The 21,647-nt window shown below is 44.0% G+C and overlaps 1 protein-coding gene across 5 annotated transcripts in view; it reads right to left on the reverse strand.

Moving 5' to 3' along the window:
- LOC106578706 (voltage-dependent L-type calcium channel subunit beta-2) overlaps positions 1-21,647 on the reverse strand; it is a 161,394-nt gene that overhangs the window by 127,735 nt on the left and 12,012 nt on the right. Inside the window, exon 1 of one of the 5 annotated variants that reach the window (XM_014157832.2) lies at positions 1,722-2,885. The exons of the other annotated variants lie outside the window; for them this stretch is intronic. Coding sequence (XP_014013307.1) covers positions 1,722-1,769 — 48 coding nt within the window. The 5' untranslated portion in view covers positions 1,770-2,885. Of the gene's footprint in view, positions 1-1,721; positions 2,886-21,647 lie in introns of those variants that run through there. 5 annotated transcript variants of the gene reach the window in all.

The raw sequence follows: 21,647 nt of genomic DNA on the forward strand, positions 1-21,647 counted from the left end.
AATTAATGTAGAACCTCTATGGCTTTGTCCTAAATTATACCCTATTCCCCATATAGTGACTAAACTATACTAAATAGGGAATACGGTGTAATTTGGGACGAACTCTGTATGTATGTAGCCTACTATAAGCACTTAGCTATGGTTGGCTCTGATTTGGACCAGTGAAAGAAAGTATCATAATGGAATGACATACTATAGGCCAATTCTAAGAATATTCTATTCACATTAACAACCAAGCTCTGTCTGAGATCTGGGGTGACATCATAATTCATACAAAGGTGAACCCAATGAAACTCCACTACTGCACTATTGCATCAGCAGTTGATTATAGTAACATAAAAGCTGCGGTACTAGGTGCATGTGTAAAATGTGTGTGTGTGTGTGTGTGTGTGTGTGTGTGTGTGTGTGTGTGTGTGTGTGTGTGTGTGTGTGTGTGTGTGTGTGTGTGTGTGTGTGTGTGTGTGTGTGTGTGTGTGTGTGTATGTGTGTGTATATAAAACATCTAATCTGAAAGGTGCTATAGGGGCATCTAGTGGTGACAGTAGTCATGCAATAAAACGGTTATCTCTGTTTTCTCTGCAGTCCTTGTGTTGTAAATTGTGTGTGTGTGTGTGTGTGTGTGTGTGTGTGTGTGTGTGTGTGTGTGTGTGTGTGTGTGTGTGTGTGTGTGTGTGTGTGTGTGTGGCAAAAACAGTTGCTACTGTGTCAGAGTATACTGTTCAGGCCCAGAGACTTCTGTCTATAACTGGGCATGAGTCCACCCAAACACTCATACCATGACAATCAGACACTGTTAGAGACGTGAACCAGCCCAAAGTCAAATTTGGGGGACAAAGCAACACAAATGGCAGATATTTAAACATGTTGGTTGCACCTCGTCTCATGTTGACCAAGTCTGCCGCTGCCCTGCCATTCCCCCCCTTCGGCAGACATAAAGGCCAGGGAGGAACCCTTGAATGTTTCTCCCACTGCGCTCCATTAGGCTGAAGTACAAAAGAAAAGCCTGTCCCCTTTAAACTCATTCTATCTGTTAGACAGCATTACAGCCCAGACGCTCACACACAAAGAAGAGAGATGAAATAAACGGAGTAAAGCCCATTAAAAACTCTGCCGTCAGCCAAGCATGAGCCCAGAGTCTGCAGCCATGTGGACATCGCTCTGTACCACCCACTGACTGCATCCTAAGCTCTCTCCGTCCATCCCCATATAAACATGGGATAAAAGATCAATCGAGTTCTGTAGAGAGAGCTGCCGGTCCACTAAGTGTCGATAGAGAAAAAAAAAAATGTTTCTCGGTAAACCGTGTAGTCTCAGTTAGACAGGGTGCAGAGAAATCTGCAAGGTTGCAGATAAACAGGTGTGTGTGTGTGTGTGTGTGTGTGTGTGTGTGTGTGTGTGTGTGTGTGTGTGTGTGTGTGTGTGTGTGTGTGTGTGTGTGTGTGTGCGTGCGCGTGCATGTGTGTGTGTTTACTCTTTCAGGCAAACATGTACATACATACACTCCGAAAACAGGTGCATGTGCCTGCATGTACACACACGCATGCGCACATACACACGACTTTTGAACGAGCTACAGGTATTCCTAGAAAGAGTCATTACATGAACCGTTTCCTCAGTGTATCTGTCATTGACAACAGCAGAACATTACTAAGACTCATGCAGTATGCAGTGTTCCCTCTCTGTCTCTGTCCTAAATTGAGAGAATTAGGCAGCAGACTCACGTATGGAAGCTGTGCTCTCCGGCGATGGCCCAGCCCACAGCACGGCATGAAGGGAACCAGGGGGGTTCAGGAACGGACGGCAGCCGCCTCACAAACACCGTGTCAGGCAGCAGCATCCACTCAGCCTCGGTCCATGGCTTTACACTCTGCCCGCAGGGGGGAGCAGGAGAGGAGGGGCGGAGGTGGAGGGAGAGAGAGCGAGAGAGCGAGGGAATGAAGGAAGGAGACGGAGGGACGGAGTAGCAATAGAGAGCAGAGGAGACGTATCCACGCCGAGTCCCCCTCCTCCCCCTCCACACGTGCACTTAGATCCTCACAGACAGACCCAAGCACTATCTAACTCTCGGCAGGGCATTTTCCACGGTGGATTCCACTCAGTGCCTCCTTAGCCCTCCAGCCCGCCCACATGTCCCACAGCACAGCAGAGAGGCAAAGAGAGTAGAGTGCCTCTGAGTGAGGCACAGGTCTGTTACAACACTGCCAGTTACCCCACCTTAAATCCTTATTCTCTTCAGCACCCTGGGGTTGCTCCTCTGTCTAGCTTTAACCAAATCCTCTGCAGTGCTGCTGCTTTCTAGCTCCCTGCTGTGTCTGGCAGGCTCCCTTGGTTCTGGTGTGTGTACTGTGACAATGTCCTGTAGAGGCTCCTAGGGGACACACGGTGCAGACAGGGGTTCTGACTCAGATGCGGAGGTGGAGCTACCAGTGTCCTTTATTGACCGCTGTTCTTCCTGATGGGGGGCGCCGCCTTCTCCACTTCTCCCTCTCTGCCACCTTGGGTTCAGTCAGATGGATGGACAGGAAAGAGTCAACAGGGCTATTTCTCTTTCTTCTTCCTCTTTCTCTCTCTTCTGTAGAAAGTGTTTTGCTGACAGGGAGAGGGCAGTGGTCAGGGCAGAGGCTCAGACAGAGTGCTGGCTGCTGGGCTGGCTGGTGAGAACAGAAACTGTGTGTCTTGTTGTGTCTGTTTGTCTGGTGCAGAGAGCAGCAGCAGTAGCAGGACTCTCTCTCTCTTTCTCTCTCCCTGTGGTGCAGAGAGCAGTCACAGATTCTCTGGCTCAGTCATGTCTGAGCACTGAGTGGAACGCTGGCTTCATCACTCCTCTTCCCCCCCTCTCTCTCCTCTCCTCCTCCCTTGCCCTGCCCAGTGCACTCTGCCTAACAGATGATTAAGTCCAGACCTTCCACTGCTGTGTCTCTTCTGTGATCAAGCCTTCCATCTCCTTACCCCCCCCCCTCTCAACCTACCCTTCCACCGAGAGGAGAGGGGCATAACAGAAAGATAGGGAAGGAGACGGAGAGAGAAGCATAGAGAGGAAAGGGGCATAGCAGAGGGATATGGAAGGAGAGGGAGAGAGAGACTGTTGCTGTGCGTTTCTCCTATCTTTACCATTGTCTCCTCCCTGCATTGAAGAGACACAGAATGAATTTCAATTGGCCACCGGCACTACCAGCTTATAACATTAGCTTTACCCTCACGTTCTCTCCCTCTGCCTCCATCAACCCTGACGGCACACACCAACTTCATTTCTTTATTTCTCCCTCCCTCTACTATCTGTCTCTCCCTCATTCTTGTTCCCTCTCTCTCTCTATCTCTCATCTCTTTTACTTTCTCTCCCTCTCTCTCTCTCACATTGATGGGAATTCTCTCTCTTTCGGTGTCTCAAAGGCTGGTATTTATGAGCACATTCGCTCTGCCTTTTCCTCTCCAGGGGAGAGTCGTGCTGTTAACATCATACACTTTCGGTAAGCAACAGCATTTCTTCAGACTCTCTTCATTCTACAGGAACCTCAGTGTTTTTATTCCTTCTGCCAGGGAGTCACTTCAAATCCAAATAAAATAAAATCAAAGTTTACTGGCCGCGTACACAGTTTAGCAGATGTTATAGCGGGTGCTGCAACATGCTTATGTTACTAGCTCCTAACGATGCAGTAAAATATCAACAAGTGTCTTCAGTGTCCGCCGTCCTTATAGCACAATGTTGCTCTTTGTTTGATTCCGCTAATACAGGCTAATGTATTAATTGTATGCAGAGATTACATCTGCTGTGCTGTGACTAAAACAGACAGCGGTAACCACTGGTGTCCCCTACACCGCTCCACGGGGCAAGGGCAGCCACTGATGGTGTCTCTCTCTCCTCTCCTCCACTGCTGCTGCTAATATACAGAGACTTCGGAAAGTATTCAGACCCCTTTACTTTTTCCACATTTTGTTACGTTACCACATTATTCTAAAATGGATTAAATAAAATACATTCCTAAGCAATCTACACAAAACACCCCACAATGACAAAGCAAAACAGTTTTAAAAAAGAATAATAATACAAAAAACATATGTAAATAAGGTTATTTACATAAGTATTCAGACTCAAAATTGAGCTCAAGTGCATCCTGTTTTCATTGATCACCCTTGAGATTTTCTACAACTAGGATTGGAGTCCACCTGTGGTAAATTCAATTGATGGTACAGGATTTGGAAAGGCACACACCTGTCTATATAAGGTCCCACAGTTGACAGTGCATGTCAGAGCAAAAGCCATGAGTTTGAAGGAATTGTCCGCAGCGCTCCAAGACAAGACTGTGTCGAGCACAGATCTGGCAAAGGGTACCAAAACATTTCTGCAGCATTGAAGGTCCCCAAGAATGAAAGAAGTTTGGAACCACCAAGACTCTTCCTAGAGCTGGCTGTCCGGCGAAACTGAGCAACCGGGGGAGAAGGGACTTGGTCAGGGAGGTGACCAAGAACCCGATGGTCACTGACAGAGCTTTAGAGTTCCTAAATAATCTTCCAGAAGGACAACCATCTCTGCAGCACTCCACCAATCAGGCCTTTATGGTAGAACAGTCTGACGGAAGCCACTCCTCAATAAAAGGCACATGACAGCCCGCTTGGAGTCAATGTAAATAGTCTGGGTGGGTATTTGATAAATTGTTCAGCAGTATTATTGATTGGGCGAATAAGCTGTTAAGGAGCCTTTTGCACCTAGACTTGGCACTCCGGTACGGCTAGCATAGAGAACAGTCTATGACTTGGGTGACAGGAGTCTTTGACAATTTATTTTGGCACCGGATAGTATATAGGTCCTGGATGGCAGGAAGCTTGGCCCCAGTGATGTACTGGGCTGTACACACTACCCTCTGTAGTGGCTTATGGTCAGATGCCGAGCAGCTGCCATACCAAGTGGGGATGTAACCGGTCAGGATGCTCTCGATGGTGCAGCTGTAGAACTTTATGAGGATCTGGGGACCCATAACAAATCTTTTCTTCACGACTGTCTTGGTGTGTTTGGACCATGATAGTTTGTTGGTGATGTGGACACCAAGGAACTTGAAAGTCTCGACCCACTTCACTACAGCCACATCGATGTTAATTGGTGGCCTGTTTGGCCCTCCTTTTCCTGTTGTCCACAATCAGCTCCTTTGTCTTGCTCACATTGAGGGAGAGGTTGTTATCGTGGCACCACATGGCCAGGTCTCTGACCTGCTCCCTATAGACTGTCTCATCGTTGTCAGTGATCAGGCCTACCACTGTTGTGTCGTCAGCAAACTTAATGATGGTGTTGGAGTCATGCTTGGCCATGCAGTCGTGGGTGAACAGAGAGTCCAGGAGGGGACAAAGCCTACCCTTACCACCTGGGGGCGGACCATCAGGAAGTCCCGGATCCAGTTGCAGAGGGAGGTGTTTAGTCCCAGGGTCCTTAGCTTAGTGAGATTTCATCATATGTGTATTTATTGGGGCTACTGATGTGAGTGCTATGGGGCGGTAGTCATTTAGGCAAGTTACCTTCGCATTCTTGGGCATTACAAAGTCGGTCAGAGAGAGGTTGAAAATGTCAGTGAAGACACTTGCCAGTTGGCCAGCGCATGCTTTGAGTACACATCCTAGTAATCCGTTTGGCCCTGTGAATGGTGACCTGTTTAAAGGTCTTGCTCACATCGGCTACGGAGAGCATGATCACACAGTTGTCCGGAACAGCTGGTGCTCTTATGCACGCTTCAGTGTTGCTTGCCTTGATGCTAGCATTAAAGACATTTAGCTCATCTCGTAAACTTGCGTCACTGGGCAGCTCGCGGCTGGGTTTCCCTTTGTAGTTTGCAAGCCCTGCCTTATCCGACCAGTGTCAGAGCCGGTGTAGTAGGATTCAATCTTAGTCCTATATTGTTGCATTGCCTGTTTGATGGTTCATCTGAGGGCATAGCGGGATTTCTCATAAGCATCCGGATTAGTGTCCCGCTCCTTGAAAGCGGCAGCTCTAGCCTTTAGCTTGGTGTGGATGTTGCCTGTAATCAAATCAAATCAAAGTTTATTTGTCACGTGCGCCGAATACAACAGGTGTAGACCTTACAGTGAAATGCTTACTTACAGGCTCTAACCAATAGTGCGAAAAAAAGTGTGTGTGTGTGTGTGTGTGTGTGTGTGTGTGTGTGTGTGTGTGTGTGTGTGTGTGTGTAGGTAAGTAAAGAAATAAAACAACAGTAAAAAGACATTTGACAATGTGAGTAGCAAGGCTATATACAGACACCGGTTAGTCAGGCTTATGAGGTAGTATGTACATGTGGGTATGGTTAAAACCTCTTGAGGATACCGTAGGATAGGGGGCGCCACAGCGCATTTTGAAAAAAAATCGTTCCCATTTTCAACGGCCTACTAATCAAACTCAGAAGATAGGGCATGCATATACTTATTATATATGGATAGAAAACACTCTAAAGTTTCTAAAACTGTTTGAATGGTGTCTGTGAGTATAACAGAACTCAAATGGCAGTCAAAACCCCGAGACCGATTGAAACAGGAAGTGGAATTCTGAATTGTGGACTCGACTTCTCATCTTTCCTTATTAATCACACCGTTAACCATGGTTCAGTGAGCACTTCCTATTGCTTCCACTAGATGTCGCCAGTCCTTTCACAGTGGTTTGAGCCTTATAGAGTCAAAACTCAGTGAATGACACGAGTTTGAAATTGGTCACAGGGGATGGGCCATCACCATTATGACGCCGGCGGCCATGTCTGCCCCCACCTTTGGATACGGTTTTAAAGGCCATGACATCATCCCCCTCGAATCTTATTGGCTCTCTTGGTGTTAGAGGCCCTGAAGATTTATTTTATACAACGTTTGACATGTTTGAACGAACCTACATGCGCGAGCATTGCATTTATTCTGAACTTCAGCCCTGAGCTTGGAGAGAGCCATAGGACGCGCTACCAACATCAGGCTAATGGAACGTGAAGTATGGACTTTTTGACCGAAAATACATCTGTTGTGGACCTGGGATGCTTTCTGATGAAGACAACTAAAGGTAGGCGATTATTGACAATATTATACAAGATGAGATGTGACATGCGATTCTTTCCAAGATGGCGCCGAGCTCTGTATATTAGCTAATTTTCTGAGTATCGCATCTCCTTTTATCGCAAAGTGTGATTACCCAGTAAAGTTAATTTAAAATCTGGTATGACGGGTGTTCTCAAGAGATATTCATCTATAAATGTTAGATTGACAATATACATTTAAAAAATCGTTATAGGATAGTAATTTAGGGAAATGTAGCATTGTTTACCGGGACGCTTTTGAGGGGAAATTATGTAGTCAACCTCAGACAGAGATGTAAAATGCTGTTTTTATATATAAATATGACCTTTATTGAACAAAAGAATGCATGCATTGTATAACATGATGTCCTAGGGGTGCCATCTGATGAAGTTTGTAAAAGGTTAGTGCTGCATTTAGCTGTTTTTTGATTATATGTGATGCAAGTGGTTGGTCGGAAAATGGCTATGAAGCTGCTTTTTACGATGGACTCATCTAATATAATCTAATGATTTGCTTTTCCTGTAAAACCTTTTTGAAATCGGACGACGTGGGTCGATTCAGGAGAGGTGTATCTATAAAAAAATATATATATATTATATTTTTTTTTTAAATTATGATTTTTTTTTAATGCTAATTGGCGATATGATTTTTCGCTGGATTTTGATCCCGCTAACGGGATCAGACGCTGAAGAGGTTTTAAAGTGACTATGCATGTATGATGAACAGAGAGTAGCAGTAGCGTAAAAATAGGGGTTGGCGGGTGGTGGGACACAATGCAGATAGCCCGGGTTAGCCAATGTGTGGGAGCACTGGTTGGTCGGGACAATTGAGGTCGTATGTACATGAATGTGTAGTTAAAGTGACTATGCATATAAGATAAACAGAGAGTAGCGGGGGGGCAGGGGGAGGTCACACAATGCAAATAGTCCGGGTAACCATTTGGTTACCTGTTCAGGAGTCTTATGGCTTGGGGGTAAAAACTGTTGAGAAGCCTTTTTGTCCTAGACTTGGCACTCCGGTACCGCTTGCCATGCGGTAGTAGAGAGAACAGTCTATGACTGGGGTGGCTGGGGTCTTTGACAATTTTCAGGGCCTTCCTCTGACACCGCCTGGTGTAGAGGTCCTGGATGGCAGGCAGCTTTGCCCCAGTGATGTACTGAGCCGTACGCACTACCCTCTGAAGTGCCTTGCGGTCGGAGGCCGAGCAATTGCTGTACCAGGCAGTGATGCAACCGGTCAGGATGCTCTCGATGTTGCAGCTGTAGAACCTTTTGAGGATCTCAGGACCCATGCCAAATCATTTTAGTTTCCTGAGGGGGAATAGCCCTCTTCACGACTGTCTTGGTGTGTTTGGACCATTCTAATTTGTTGTTGATGTGGACACCAAGGAATCTGAAGCTCTCAACCTGCTCCACTACAGCCCCGTCGATGAGAATGGGACGTGCTCGGTGCTCCTTTTCCTGTAGACCACAATCATCTCCTCAGTCTTGGTTACATTGAGGGATAGGTTGTTATTCTGGCACCACCCGGCCAGGTCGCTGACCTCCTCCCTACAGGCTGTCTCGTCATTGTCGGTGATCAGGCCTACCACTGTTGTGTTGTCAGCAAACTTAATGATGGTGTTGGAGTCGTGCCTGGCCATGGGTGAACACGTCCTGGTAATCCATCTGGCCCCGCAGCCTTGGGAATGTTGACCTGTTTAAAGGTCTTACTCACGTCGGCTATGGAGAGCGTGATCACACAGTCGTCCGGAACAGCTGCTGCTCTCATGCATGTCTCAGTGTTTCTTGCCTCGAAGCGAGCATAGAAGTGATTTAGCTCGTCTGGTAGGCTCGTGTCACTGGGCAGCTTGCGGCTGTGCTTCCCTTTGTAGTCTGTAATAGTTTGCAAGCCCTTCCACATCAGACGAGCGTCGGAGCTGGTGTAGTATGATTCAATCTTAGCCCTGTATTGACGCTTTGCCTGTTTGATGGTTCGTCGCAGGGCATAGCAGGATTTCTTGTAAGCTTCCGGGTTAGAGTCCCGCACCTTGAAAGCGGCAGCTCTACCCTTTAGCTCAGTGCGAATGTTGCCTGTAATCCATGGCTTCTGGTTGGGGTATGTACGTACAGTCACTGTGGGGACGACATCCTCAATGCACTTATTGATAAAGCCAGTGGTGTGGTGTATTCCTCAATATCATCGGAAGAATCCCGGAACATGTTCCAGTCTGTGATAGCAAAGCAGTCCTGTAGTTTAGCATCTGCTTCATCTGACCATGGCTTCTGGTTGGGATATGTACACACGGTCACTGTGGGGACAACGTCGTCGATGCACTTATTGATGAAGCCGGTGACTGAGGTGCTATACTCCTCAATAGCATTGGATGAATCCCGGAACATATTCCAGTCTGCGCTAACAAAACAGTCCTGTAGCATAGCATCTGCGTGATCTGACCATGTCCGTATTGAGCGAGTCACTGGTACTTCCAGCTTCAGTTTGTTCTTGTAAGCAGGAATCAGGAGGATAGAATTATGGTCATATTTGGCAAATGGACGGTGAGGGAGAGCTTTGTATGCGTCTCTGTGTGTGGAGTAAGGTGGTCTATAGTTTTTTTCCCTCTGGTTGGACGTGACATGCTGGTAGAAATTAGCTAAGTTTGCCTGCATTAAAGTCCCCGGCCACTAGGAGAGCCGCTTCTGGATGAGAATTTTCTTGTTTGGTTATGGCCTTACACAGCTCGTTGAATGCGGTCTTAGTGCCAGTATCGGCTTGTGGTGGTAAATAGACAGCTACAAATAATATAGATGGAAAAACTCTTGGTAGAATGGGTTGTCTACAGTTTATCATGAGTTACTCTACCTCAGGCGAGCAATACCTCAAGACTTCTTTAATATTAGACATGGCGCACCAGCTGTTATTGACAAATAGACACACACCCCCAACCCACGTCTTACTAGACGTAGCTGTTCTGTCCTGCCGATGCATGGAATACCCAGACAGCTCTATATTATCCGTGCTGTCGATCAGCCACAACTCGGTGAAACATAAAATATTACAGTTTTAATATCCCGTTGGTAGGATAATCTCGAACGGAGATCATCCAGTTTATTTTCCAGTGATTGCACGTTGACCAATAGAATGGATGGTAAAGGTGGGTTACCCACTAACTGACAAATTCTCACAAGGGACCCCGATCTTCGCCCCCTATATTTCCGTCTTTACTTCGCGTGAATGACAGGGATTTGGGCCTGGTCTTGAGGAAGCAGTATATCCTTCGCGTCGGGCTCATTAAAGAAAAATTCTTTGTCCCGTTCGAGGTGACTAAAACAAACAAACAAAACAGTTGGTTAGGAGTCTGTAAAACAGCAGCTATCCCCTCTGGCGCAATATAGTGCACTACTATCTTTTTGTTTAGTTTTTTAACCCTTTTTCTCCCCAATTTCATGGTATGCAATTGGTAGTTACAGTCTTGTCTCATCACCTGTACTCCCATACGGACTCAGGGGAGGCAAAGGTCGAGAGCTGTCCATCCACCGAAACACAACCCAACCAAGCTACATTGCTTCTTAATGCAATGCCCGCTTAACCCAGAAACCAACCTCACCAATGTGTCAGAGGAAACACCATACACCTGGTCAACCGTGTCAGCATGCATGCACCCGGCCCGCCACAGGAGTCGCTAGAGCCCGATGGAACAAAAAGGCTTTACAACGAAAGCAAAACATTAGATTATGTCAGCAGAGTACCCAGCCAGAAATAATCAGACACCCATTTTTCAAGCTAGCATAGAATGTCACATAAACCCAAATCACAGCTAAATGCAGCACTAACCTTTGATGATCTTCATCAGATGGCAATCTTAGGACATTATGTTATACAATACATGCATGTTTTGTTCAATCAAGTTCATATTTATATCAAAAACCAGCTTTTTACATTAGCATGTGACGTTCAGAACTAGCATACCCCCCGCAAACTTCCGGTGAATTTACTAAATTACTCACGATAAACGTTCACAAAAAACATAACAATTATTTTAAGAATTATAGATACAGAACTCCTCTATGCACTCGCTATGTCCGATTTTAAAATAGCTTTTCGGTGAAAGCACATTTTGCAATATTCTGAGTAGATAGCCCGGCATCACAGGGCTAGCTATTTAGACACCCACCAAGTTTAGCCCTCACCAAAGTCAGATTTACTATAAGAAAAATGTTATTACCTTTGCTGTTCTTCGTCAGAATGCACTCCCAGGACTTCTACTTCAATAACAAATGTTGGTTTGGTTCAAAATAATCCATAGTTATATCCAAATAGCGGCGTTTTGTTCGTGCGTTCAAGACACTATCCGAAAGGGTAAAGAAGGGTGACGCGCCCGACGCGTTTCGTGACAAAAAAATTCTAAATATTCCATTACCGTACTTCGAAGCATGTCAACCGCTGTTTAAAATCAATTTTTATGCCATTTTTCTCGTAAAAAAAGGAATAATATTCCGACCGGGAAATCGTGTTTTAGTACAAAGAGAAAATAAAAACATGGTGTCGCCCCGTGCACGCGCCTCAGTCTGATGGTCCTCTGATCGACCACTTACCATAGGCGCTAATGTGTTTCAGCCAGCGGCTGGAATTACATCATTCAGCTTTTTCCCGGGTTCTGAGAGCCTATGGGAGCCGTAGGAAGTGTCACGTTACAGCAAAGATCCTAAGTTTTCAATAAACAGAGCCAAGAAGCCCAAGGAATGGTCAGAGAGGGCACTTCCTGTACAGAATCTTCTCAGGTTTTTGCCTGCCATATGAGTTCTATTATACTCACAGACACCATTCAAATAGATTTAGAAACTTTAGGGTGTTTTCTATCCAAAGCCAATAATTATATGCATATTTTAGTTTCTGGGCAGTAGTAATAACCAGATTAAATCGGGTACGTTTTTTATCCGGCCGTGTAAATACTGCCCCCTAGCCCTAACAGGATAATCTCCCTGTGACGCTCCCCTCTCCTTGTTCATTCTGCTCCATCTAGTACGCGCCATTGGTTCCAAAGAGCCATTTGTCACAAGGACAATCACAATGTGACTTCTACTGTCAAATCGTAGGCCAGAGAGCTGGTTTGGGACAAGGGGAAAACACAGTTCTCTATAGGCCAGGCCAGTTTGACCAAAGAAATGTGTCTGCGTCCCAAATGGTACCGCATTCCCTATACAGTGCATTCGGAAAGTATTCAGACCCCTTGACTTTTCCCACATTTTGTTACGTTACAGCCTTATTCTAAAATGGATTACATTGTTTTTTTTCACTCATCAATCTACACACATATCCCATTATGACAAAGTAAAAACAGGTTTTTAGAATTATTTTTGGAAATGTATTAAAAATCTAAAACAAAAATTTGATATTTACATAAGTATTCAGACACTTTACTCAGTACTTTGTTGAAGCACCTTTGGCAGCGATTACACAGTCTTCTTCGGTATGACGCTACAAGTTTGAAACACCTGTATTTGGGGAGTTTCTCCCATTCTTCATTGCAGATCCTCTCAAGCTCTGTCAGGTTGGATGGGGAGCGTCGCTGCACAGATATTTTCAGGTCTCTCCAGAGATGTTCGATCGGGTTCAAGTCTGAGCTCTGGCTGGGCCACTCAAGGACATTCAAAGACTTGTCCCGAAGCCACTCCTGCATTGTCTTGGCTGTGTGCTTAGGGTCGTTGTCCTGTTGGAAGGTAAATCTTTGCCCCAGTCTGAGGCCTTGATGCTTTGGAGCAGGTTTTCATCAAGGATCTCTCTGTACTATGCTCCGTTCATCTTTCCCTTGATCCTGATTAGTCTCTCAATCCCTGCCGCTGAAAAATATCCCCACAGCATGATGCTGCCACCACCATGCTTCACCGTAGAGACGGTGCCAGGTTTCCTCCACAAGTGACCCTTGGCATTCAGGCCAAATAGTTCAATCTTTGTTTCATCAAACCAGAGAATCTTGTTTCTCATGGTCTGAGAGTCCTTTATGTGCCTTTTGGCAAACTCCAAGCGGGCTGTCATGTGTCTTTTACTGAGGAGTGGCTTCCCTCTGACCACTCTACCATAAAGGCCTGATTGGTATAGTGCTGCAGAGATGGTTGCCCTTCTGGAAGGTTTCCCCATCTCCACAGAGGAACTCTGGAGCTCTGTCAGAGTGACCATCGGGTTCTTGGTCACCTCCCTGACCAAGGCCCTTCTCCCCCAATTGCTCAGTTTGGCCGGACGGCCAGCTCTAGGAAGAGTCTTGGTGGTTCCAAACCTCTTCCATTTAAGGATGATGGAGGCCAATGTGTTCTTGGGAAACTTCAACGCCGCAGGAATGTTTTGGTACCCTTCCCCAGATCTGTGCCTCAACACAATCCTGTCTCAGAGATCTACGGTCAATATCTTATGGCTTGGTTTTTGCTCTGACATGCACGGTCAACTGTGGGACCTTATATAGACAGGTGTGTGCCTTTCCAAATCATGTCCGATCAATTGAATTTACCACAGGTGGACTCCAATCAAGTTGTAAAAATATCTCAAGGATGATCAATCGAAGCAGGATGCACCTGAGCTCAGTCCCATAGCAAAGGTTCTGAATACTTATGTAAATAATGTATTTAAGTTTTTTCTTTGTAATAAATGTGCTACAATTTCTAAAAACCTGTTTTCACTTTTTCATTTTGCTGTATTTTTTTTATTTAATCTATTTTAGAATAAGGCTGTAACGTAACAAAACGTGCAAAAAAAGGAAGGGGTCTGAATACTTTCCGAATGCACTGTAACAGTACGTACGGATAACCTCCAGTGATGCTTTCACATCTACTGTAATCAATCAATATATATTAATCCCCTATCTGGACTGGGTAAACCTTTTTAGAGCTCACTCGTCAGAATTAAACACGGCACATTCTTTCCTCGATGCGTTGATAAATCACGTCAATGCTTCATTCTGTGGCAGGTGTCACTGTTTTGATGGAGGAGCATCATTGCAGGCAGAGACCTCTCCACCTTTCGGAGGCAATGGGAGGAGGGTAGAGGAGGGGGGAGGAAGAGGGGGGTAATTTCACGTTCTATCAGAGAAGTGATCATCACTCACTCTCTGGTGACACAGTGACCATGACAAATAGCTGAGGGTCGTGATACGCCGCTCTGCAACACAATCTGTACTATCTGAATAAGAACACATGCAAATGAATACCGTTGTGAGAGAGTATCTTTCAGGGACATGGACCTAACAGGTACTATACTATACCACTTGAGGCCACTAGTTACAGTTGAAGTTGGAAGTTTACATACACCTTAGCCAAATACATTTAAACTCAGTTTTTCACATTTCCTGACATTTAATCTGAGAAAAACTTCCCTGTCTTAAGTCAGTTAGGATCACCACTTGATTTTAAGAATGTGAAACGTGAGAATAATTGTAGAGAGAATGGGTCAGAAGTTTACATAAAGTCAATTAGTATTTGGTAGCAATGCCTTTAAATTGTTTAACTTGGGTCAAACGTTTCAGGTAGCCTTCCACAAGCTTCCCACAATAAGTTGTGTGAATTTTGGCCCATTCCTCCAGACAGAGCTGGTGTAACTGAGTCAGGTTTGTGGGTCTCCTTGCTCGCACAAACTTTTTCAGATCTGCGCACAAATTTTCAATAGGATTGAGGTCAGGGCTTTGTGATGCCCATTCCAATACCTTGACTTTGTTGTCCTTGAGCCATTTTGCCACAACTTTGGAAGTATGCTTGGGGTCATTGTCCATTTGGAAGACCCATTTGCAACCAAGCTTTAAATTCCTGACTGATGTCTTGAGATGTTGCGTCAATATATCCACATAATTTTCCTCCCTCATGATGCCATCTATTTTGTGAAGTGCACTAGTCCCTCTTGCAGCAAAGCACCCACACAACATGATGCTGCCACCCCCGTGCTTCACGGTTGGGATGGTGTTCTTTGGCTTGCAAGCCTCCCCTTTTTCCTCCAAACATAACGATGGTCATTATGGCCAAACTGTTTTATTTTTGTTTCATCAGACCAGAGGACATTTCTCCAAAAAGTACGATCTTTGTCCCCATGTGCAGTTGCAAACCATAGTCTGGCTTTTTTTCTGGCGGTTTTGGAGCAGTGGCATCTTTCTTGCTAAGCGGCCTTTCAGGTTATGTCGATATAGGACTCGTTTTACTGTGGCTATAGATACTTTTGTACCTGTTTCCTCCAGCATGTTCACAAGGTCCTTTGCTGTTGTTCTGGGATTGATTTGCACTTTTCGCACCAAAGTACGTTCATCACTAGGAGACAGAACGCATCCCCTTCCTGAGCGGTATGAGGGCTGCGTGGTCCCATGGTGTTTATACTTGCGTACTATTGTTTGTACAGATGAACGTGGTACCTTCAGGCATTTGGAAATTGTTCCCAAGGATGACACCAACTTGTGGAGGTCTACAATTTTTTTCCCATGATGTCAAGCAAAGAGGCACTGAGTTTGAAGGTAGGCCTTGAAATACATCCACATGTACACCTCCAATTGACTCAATTTATGTCAATTATCCTATCAGAAGCTTCTAAAGCAATGACATAATTTTCTGGAATTTTCCAAGCTGTTTAAAGGCACAGTCAACTTAGTGTATGTAAACTTCTGACCCACTGGAATTGTGATACAGTGAATTATAAGTAAAATAATCTGTCTGTGTGTCACGCCCTGACCTTAGAGTGACGTTTTATTTCTCTATTTGGTTAGGTCAGGGTGTGATGTGCGGTGGGCATTCTATGTTGTTTATTTCTTTGTTTTTGGCCGAGTATGGTTCCTAATCAGAGGCAGCTGTCTATCGTTGTCTCTGATTGGGAATCATACTTAGGCAGCCCTTTTCCCACCTGTGATTGTGGGATCTTGTTTTTGTGTAGCTGCCTGTGAGTAGCCAAGAACGTCATGCGTCATGTTTTGGTTTTCTTCTGTTTGGTTTTCATCTTCATTAAAAGATGTGGAATTCCATGCACGCTGCGCCTTGGTTTATTTATTTTCGGGAGTTTGAAGACAGTGAACGTGACACTGTAAACAATTGTTGGAAATATTACTTGTCTCATGCACAAAGTAGATGTCCTAACCGACTTGCCAAGACTATAGTTTGTTAACAAGAAATTTGTGGAGTGGTTGAAAGACGAGTTTTAAATAATGACCAAAACCTAAGTGTATGTAAACTTCCGACTTCAACTGTATAAATACTACAAGCTGCCACAGGTTTAATGAAAATACCAGCACACCACTATTTATCAGAAATGCAAAGTAATGATTCACAGCGATAAAAAAATACAAGGACACAGAGGATTCAGATTCAAGGATGTCATTGTCTATTATTCTGAGGAAAGTACAAAGCGACTTGGCAGGTCTCGGTCAATGTCTGTCCTGCAGACATTCTCAATCAATCACTGATAATGCATCCCAAATGGCACCCTCTTCCCTATACAGTACACTACTTTTGACATGATCCCATGGGGCTCTGGTCAAAAATGTTGCACTATATCGGGAATATGGTGCCATTTCGGACGCACAAATCCTGAAACAGCAGGTGCCTAAAGATAAAAACTGCCCTGCTTGTAACAGAGGGCACTGTTCTCTAATGCTTCCTCTCCTGACAGGACAGAGGAAGGAAGGAGAATATGCAGGCATCCATCTTACATTTTGCACTCAGATAAACCAAACAAGGTTACTCCTGCATATATTTCCCTGATTCTATGCTGTTCATGGGCCTGAATGACCATACTATTAACATAGAAACAATCTACTCTAATACTGCAACAGAAACAAAACATTTTCTATTTTAATTTTGTCTCCTAGATAGCTTAGTACCTATTCACAATGGTGACCCCGTCATTCAGGGCAGAGCCTGTTTTGAGACCCACATTTTTAGCAAAAAAATGAAATAAGAAGGCCAGCATCCCGGAGTCGCCTCTTCACTGTTGACGTTAACCTCTTGGGGCTAGGTGGGACGCTAGCGTGCCACCCGTGGTGCACTCCATCAACAGCAGGTGCATTTCAAGAGCGGCAAATTTGAATCCAAATAAATGTCAAAATTCAAATTTTTCAAAAATACAACTATGTTACACCATTTGAAAGATAAACATCTCCTTAATCTAACCACGTTTTACGATTTCAAAAAGGTTTTACGGCGAAAGCATAAATTTAGAGTATGTTAGGACAGTACATTTACAAGAGTTGTGTGTAATGTTTTGTCAAGTCAAAGACAGGGTCACCAAAACCATAAAACCAGCTAAAATGATGCACTAACCTTTTACAATCTCCATCAGATGACACTCCTAGGACATTATGTTAGACAATGCATGCATTTTTAGTTCTATCAAGTTCATATTTATATACAAAAACAGCGTTTTACTATGGCATTGATGTTGAGGAAATCGTTTCCCTCCAATAACCGGCAGTCAAGTCAGCGTCAGAAATTAAATAATTAAAATTAGAAAACATTGGTAAAATATTATATTGTCATTTAAAGAATTATAGATTTACATCTCTTGAACGCAATCAACTTGCCAGATTTAAAAATAACCTTACTGGGAAATCACACTTTGCAATAATCTGAGCACTGCGCCCAGAAAAATACGCGTTGCGATACAGACTAGACGTCATGTTGGGGAGATCTAAAATCGAAAATACTATGTAAATAATCCATTACCTTTGATTCTCTTCATCAGATGTCACTTCCAGGTATCACAGGTCCATAACGAATGTAGTTTTGTTCAAAAAAGCTCATCATTTATGTCCAAAAATCTCCGTCTCGTTAGCACATGATGTAAGCCAGCCGGACTTCTCGTCATGAACGAGGGGAAAAAATATATTTCCGTTCGTTCAAACATGTCAAACGTTGTATAGCATAAATCATTAGGGCCTTTTTTAACCAGAACATGAATAATATTCAAGGTGGACGAATGCATACTCTTTTATAACGTATTGGAACGAGGGTACCCAACATGAAGTAGCGCGCCAGGTGTCTAATGGGACATCACCGTTCCATGGCTCTTGTTCGGTCAGATCTCCCTCCAGAAGACTCAAAACACTTTGTAAAGGCTGGTGACATCTAGTGGAAGCAATAGGAAGTGCCAAAATATTCCTAAACCCCTGTGTTTTTCAATGGGATAGGTTTAAAGTCAATACAACACATCAGGTATCCACTTCCTGTCAGAAAATGTCTCAGGGTTTTGCCTGCCAAATGAGTTCTGTTATACTCACAGACACCATTCAAACAGTTTTGGAAACTTTAGAGTGTTTTCTATCCATATATAATAAGTATATGCATATTCTAGTTACTGGGTAGGATTAGTAACCAGATTAAATCGGGTACATTTTTTTTATCCAGACGTGCAAATGCTGCCCCCTAGACCCATCAGGTTAAGACTGGTGTTTTACGGGTACTATTTAATGAAACTGACAGTTGAGGACTTGTGAGGCGTCTGTTTCTCAAACTAGACACTCTAATGTTCTTGTCCTCTTGCTCAGTTGTTCACTGGGGCCTCCCACTCCTCTTCCTATTCTGGTTAGAGCCAGTTTGCGGTGTTCTGTGAAGGGAGTAGTACACAGCATTGTACGAGATCTTCAGTTTCTTGGCAATTTCTCGCATGGAATAGCCTTCATTTCTCAGAACAAGAATAGACTGATGAGTTTCAGAAGAAAGTTGTTTGTTTCTGGACATTTTGAGCCTGTAATCGAACCCACAAATGCTGATGCTCCAGATACTGAACTAGTCTAAAGAAGGCCAGTTTTATTGCTTCTTTAATCAACACAATAGTTTTCAGCTGTGCTAACATAATTGCAAAATAATTTTCTAATGATCAATTAGCCTTTTAAAATGATAAACTTGGATTAGCTAACACAACGTGCCATTGGAACACAGGAGTGATGGTTGCTGATAATGGGCCTCTGTAAGCCTATGTAGAAATAAGCCGTTTCCAGCTACAATAGTCATTTACAACATTAACAATGTCTACACTGTATTTCTGATAAATGTAATGTTATTTTAATATACAAAAAATGTGCTTTTCTTTCAAAAACAAGGACATTTCTAAGTGACCCCAAACTTTTAAACGGTAGTGTATGTATACTGTAGCTGAGAAAGTAATACTAAGTGCATGTTGTGTAGTAAGCTGTTAGTAGACCATGTGCCTCACCCTAATCATTTGGTCTATTTTAACCAACTCGGTATTGTAAACACATTGTTTGTGGCCAGTGTGTGCTTGTTTGGCTACTGTTTTGTACAGCTTTGACAGTGCTACTGATAGCAGTGGTGGCGCGTGGCTTGCACGTGCAAATTCATCATACACAACATTCTAAAATAGAATTGTGTTATTTGACGTGTCAAATTAAAAGCATATTTAATGGGTCAAATAGTGTTATTTCACATGTATCTGTTTTGACACGCAAAGACCCAAACGGCGTTCAATGTGCCTCACCCTAATAATTTGGTCTATTTTCACCTCTTAATTTCGCCTACTGTTCTAACTTGGTGGTGCACATGTAGCCTATAACCTGTTTTAGAGAAATGTAATCATTGAATATTGTAAGATCTTTCATTGTCTGCTTATATATCTCCTCACTATATGTTTCCGGTCACAACTTGCAGACTTGTTTACGCTGCTGTGCGTTTTTGTTGCCGATCTTACTTTGATACCTGACGGTTTTTTACTTTTTCATTACCGTATATTTTTACTTTTTCCCTCACTCAACTTTTTTCATTCAACTTTTTCACCCCGGAGGTTTTATCTGGACATGGTTCGTCAGGACTTCAAACAGCCGAAGCTCAGTAACATTAACATGATGCCTTCTAATTGCAGTCGTTGTACTTATAATATACAGGAGAACGATCGCCTTACGGCAAGGATAGCTGTGCTGCAAGCCCAGCTTCAGACGCGATCGTTAGGCAAGGGTAATTTCAGTGTAGGAAAGGATGAAACAGCGTCTGTGCCACCAGTAAGTACAGATAGTAACGTTAGTATAAACCCCCTCGCACGGTCCCCGCAGCCGGACATCTTTCTCATGGCTTCTGGAGGGAAACGCTGTAGGAATGCTCAACCGGTGTCGCTTATTCAGCCGACAGAAACTTTCAACCGGTTCTCCCCATTAAGCGAGTCGGAGTCGGAGGCCGAGACTTCTCTGGTCTCTAATCCTCCCGTTGTGGGGTCTGAGACGCCGACGGCTCCCACCATTAGCTCTGACAAATTGAAAACCCTAGTCATTGGCGACTCCATTACCCGCAGTATTAGACTTAAAACTAATCATCCAGCGATCATACACTGTTTACCAGGGGGCAGGGCTACCGACGTTAAGGCTAATCTAAAGACGGTGCTGGCTAAAGCTAAAACTGGCGAGTGTAGAGAGTATAGAGATATTGTTATCCACGTCGGCACCAACGATGTTAGGATGAAACAGTCAGAGGTCACCAAGCGCAACATAGCTTCAGCGTGTAAATCAGCTAGAAAGACATTTACATTTACGATAGCAAATTTCAATTTACAAAAAAAAAAACAACAATGACGTTTTCGTCTTTTGAGCTTCTAGTCATGAAATCTATGCAGCCTACTCACTCACTTTTTATAGCTACTGTTTATAGGCCTCCTGGGCCATATGCAGTGTTCCTCACTGAGTTCCCTGAATTCCTATCGGATCTTGTAGTCATAGCAGATAATATTCTAATTTTTGGTGACTTTAACATTCACATGGAAAAGTCCACAGACCCACTCCAAAAGGCTTTCGGAGCCATCATCGACTCAGTGGGTTTTGTCCAACATGTCTCTGGACCTACTCACTGCCACAGTCATACTCTGGACCTAGTTTTGTCCCATGGAATAAATGTTGTGGATCTAAATGTTTTTCCTCATAATCCTGGACTATCGGACCACCATTTTATTACGTTTGCAATTGCAACAAATAATCTGCTCAGACCCCAACCAAGGAGCATTAAAAGTCGTGCTATAAATTCTCAGACAACCCAAAGATTCCTTGATGCCCTTCCAGACTGCCTCTGCCTACCCAAGGACGTCAGAGGACAAAAATCAGTTAACCACCTAACCGAGGAACTCAATTTAACCTTGCGCAATACCCTAGATGCAGTTGCACCCCTAAAAACTAAAAACATCTGTCATAAGAAACTAGCTCCCTGGTATACAGAAAATACACGAGCTCTGAAGCAAGCTTCCAGAAAATTGGAACGGAAATGGCGCCACACCAAACTGGAAGTCTTCCGACTAGCTTGGAAAGACAGTACCGTGCAGTATCGAAGAGCCCTTACTGCTGCTCGATCATCCTATTTTTCCAACTTAATTGAGGAAAATAAGAACAATCCGAAATTTCTTTTTGATACTGTCGCAAAGCTAACTAAAAAGCAGCCTTCGCAAATGGAGGATGGCTTTCACTTCAGCAGTAATAAATTTATGAACTTCTTTGAGGAAAAGATCATGATCATTAGAAAGCAAATTACAGACTCCTCTTTAAATCTGGGTATTCCTCCAAAGCTCCATTGTCCTGAGTCTGCACAACTCTGCCAGGACCTAGGATCAAGGGAGATACTAAAGTGTTTTAGTACTATATCTCTTGACGCAATGATGAAAATAATCATGGCCTCCAAACCCTCAAGCTG

Source organism: Salmo salar, chromosome ssa19 (assembly GCF_905237065.1).
Source record: "Salmo salar chromosome ssa19, Ssal_v3.1, whole genome shotgun sequence".
In the NCBI taxonomy this organism is placed as follows: Eukaryota; Metazoa; Chordata; class Actinopteri; order Salmoniformes; family Salmonidae; genus Salmo; species Salmo salar.